Below are 3,268 nucleotides of genomic sequence, written 5' to 3' on the forward strand. Positions count from 1 at the left end.
TTTTTTTTAACAGAGTATTTTATAACTTCAGTTTTGATTGGTAAATTATATAGTTCCATTTTATGCATGATCAAACACAGAATCGCTTTTTTCTTCTCCGTCCTCGGATATGGGCAATCCTCTGGAGTTGCATGCAGCTGATGACGAGTCCATGTACGGAGCAATGTTTTTATTGTTCGGGAAAGCTGCTGGGGACCTTGGACCACTGTAGGCGCTGGTACTGGACGTCATTTGTCTTTTTTCTTGTTCCTTCCAACAATTTGCGCACAGGGGAAAAAGTCTGTCCTTCCAATCGCCGAAAGAAAATAAGACGCTGCATAGGTTGACCAGCAGGTTCAAATTGTATATAAGATTCGGTACGATTCTAGGGTGGCCTGAAAATGCGATTGACACAACTGCAGTTACGACATCTGATATAACACATACGCTCGCTGTGGCAAGAACTCGCCACATAATGTTAACCAGATGACGCTGGCGGTTGATTTGCTTTTTTTGTCGAAAACTCCGATACCGATTCGCGGCGTCCGTTTGTACGTTTTTCACGCTGTCCATGTCGCTATCGGAGTCGTATTTTAGAGCCGACGATGCTGGTCCAGTCTGATCATGTGCATGGCCTTTCTGCATTGTTATTCTCAGTGATTTCGGAAACTTGACTTGCCCGCGCTCGGTTGGGAATCGAGGGGACAAAGGTGGGGACGTGGGCGGGTTAACTGTGTACCGAACAGCTTTTGGTTCACTCTTCACCATCGTAGACCTATGTTTCAACAATGGGTACAGGAACAAGGCTAACAGTAGCAGCTGAGACCCAACTGACGTAAAGGCAAGAATGACATATCTTATATCTGAAGGTATAGGTGCAGTTACGCCTAATTTACAGCCTTCTGGCGAGTCGACCGCTGTGGTAGCAAGGCTGAAGATCAGAGTATTAAGCAGGGAGGAACAGATGATAGTAGCTAAGCTTATCCACATAACGACGCCGATCTTTTTCGTTCTTAAATGTATCACAGGATGATTGAGGAAGACATGAAGACGAAACCACAGAGCGGAGTAAATGCAAGTTGCGCACAGCGAGTACGTTATCACAACCACTACCTAGAATTAATGATTGTATTTGAAACGATATTTTCAGTTCGTGTTAGCAGAAAAAAAAAAAAAAACGAGTTATGGTAGGGGTGGAGGAGGTGGGACACCTATTCATTCTATTTTCTCCTACCAAAAATAACATTTAAAAAGTTGTAAAACCGTATCCTCACGACTTTCGTAGACCGTTGGTAATTGTTTAAAATACGATCCGGAATCAGGATATTTGGATATTGTGTGCTAAAGGTGTCCCATCTCCCCCCAGACTCACAGTAACGCTAAAGACTGCAATACTTTAGTTGTTTTGCAGCAAAAATATTATATACATTACAACAGATACGTTTTTATCTTGCCGTGAGACCTACAAGTTAAACGTTAAAACACACGACTGTGGTATATTGATTATATATACATATATAGCTTATGAATATTCGTTTACCTGATACACTTTACAGTTCACTCGAACTCCGCTGTGATAAGTACCAAGTTCCAACTGGTCAGCTGCCATGCGTACCACAGCGAAAAACGCTGCGAATATACAAAGAACTCGCAGGGGTCTTGCGGATTTACCAGCAGTTCCGTCTATTCGTCTGCGTTTTCCCTTTTCCCGGTTCGAAGACACGGACTGCCCTCTTTCAACGCTTGCCGAACTGTGTCCTCCCGAAACATCTCTCTCAGTTTTGGTACTCCGTGTCGATAAGTGTCTTCGCTTGAAAAAGTCAATGTTTTGTTTCACGCTGTATGCCAACAGACTTGCAAGGATGTACGTCGCAATTACAGACAGAAGTACAGAGAATACTTCATACGTCATCCAGGTGTGATAGGGAAGGGCGTAAGCTGTTTCCGGTATCGTGACGTTGTTAGGTGCTTCAGTGGACATTGTGTTATATCAATTAAATTTATAATTTTAGGCTTTTCATCTTTGTTGATTTTATCCCAAATATTTTTTGTTGTTTTTATCTCAAATTAAAGTCATATTGACCCCTGTCTCTTTTCCTCATGTTTATATCTTAGCCTTTCTCACAAAACTAAAACTATAGTTTTATGAGACAAAATCAAACTGTACGAAAAAAGTTTTTGTTATGAATCTATGAAACTAGTTTAATCGTTCACATTCGCAAACTATACACAATTTTATCGGTTTTACTATACTTTAGCGAGCATTAAAAATTCGCACCTTACTCTTTCGTATTTTTTTACCTGTTCAAAAAATACTGTTTCTATTCAACTTATTTGTTTAATATTTAAAAACAGTAATCGACTTTAACGCGCTATATTTATAAAGTCGTGATATTACTGTCGAATAATACTGCATAACATTATTTTTCTGATTATTATTAAATGGAGGTCCGTAAAAAGAAAATTAAAAAAGTCTCGCCTGACAAAGTGTCCCATCTTCTCCCACCCTACTATACATACAGATAGTTTCAGCATTGGTTAGTCGGAACGTTCTTGTATAATTTAGTATAATTTACAAGGAAACAGGATGTGATCGGTCTGAAACTTTCTGTCCATTTCTCAATGACGTCTTATTTGTTTTCTGTCTGTATATTGTTGACGCAGTATTTCATTGCGGGTACGGATTCTATACTGAAGTATGTATATGATATGTGTATGTATAGTAGGGTAGGGGGAGATGGGACACCCTTTCATTCTGCTTTCTTGTCCCATTTGGTAGTAAACAAAGAAACCGATCCTCACGACTTTCATAGACCGTTGGTAATTGTTTAAAACACGATTTTATGTGTTTAAGGTGTCCCGTCTTCCCTCACCCTACTATACAGTATAAGATGGGACATGTTTTCATTTTTGATCGCCCTATTTGGTAGTAAAACAAGCAATAATTGGAGAATTATATAACCGTTCTCTCACCACTTTAATTTGTTAAAAGCACCATAAGAAAATGTGGATTTATAAGATGCTATCAGTATCTCATCTTACCCAACATTACTATATGTTGTACTTAATTCTTTTCTTGCTTTTGAATACCATGAAGATAACCACACTAATGCAAAATAAAGGCGAAACAATAGCCGTTTGTACCTTAATGTGCGCAAGGCGTACTAAATAATTGAACACGACGCCGTGGCGAAGTGGATATAGCGCGCCTGCCTGTAACCCAGAGGTAATGGGTTCAAGGATCGTCGCTGCTACCATTGTTGGCTTGTGTGTCCTTGAGCAAGACACT

At 39.7% G+C, this 3,268-nt stretch overlaps 1 protein-coding gene across 1 annotated transcript; it reads right to left on the reverse strand.

Moving 5' to 3' along the window:
- Window positions 1-2,106, reverse strand: LOC113475837. Its single transcript, XM_026840936.1, has 2 exons — window positions 1,520-2,106; window positions 1-1,092 (listed from the first exon to the last, which is right to left on the reverse strand). Exons 1-2 carry the CDS (start codon window positions 1,958-1,960, stop codon window positions 61-63), a joined length of 1,473 nt encoding a protein of 490 aa, XP_026696737.1. The 5' UTR covers window positions 1,961-2,106; the 3' UTR covers window positions 1-60.
- Between the last annotated feature and the right edge of the window lie 1,162 nt (window positions 2,107-3,268).

Source organism: Ciona intestinalis, chromosome 1 (genome assembly GCF_000224145.3).
Source record: "Ciona intestinalis chromosome 1, KH, whole genome shotgun sequence".
Lineage (NCBI taxonomy): Eukaryota > Metazoa > Chordata > Ascidiacea > Phlebobranchia > Cionidae > Ciona > Ciona intestinalis.

Coding starts and splice junctions, on each gene's coding strand:
- LOC113475837 (XM_026840936.1), bottom strand. CDS start 1,960: ATGTCCACTGAAGCACCTAACAACGTCACGATACCGGAAACAGCTTAC. Junction 1,093..1,519: donor TGAACTGTAAAGTGTATCAG/GTAAACGAATAT, acceptor CATTAATTCTAG/GTAGTGGTTGTGATAACGTA.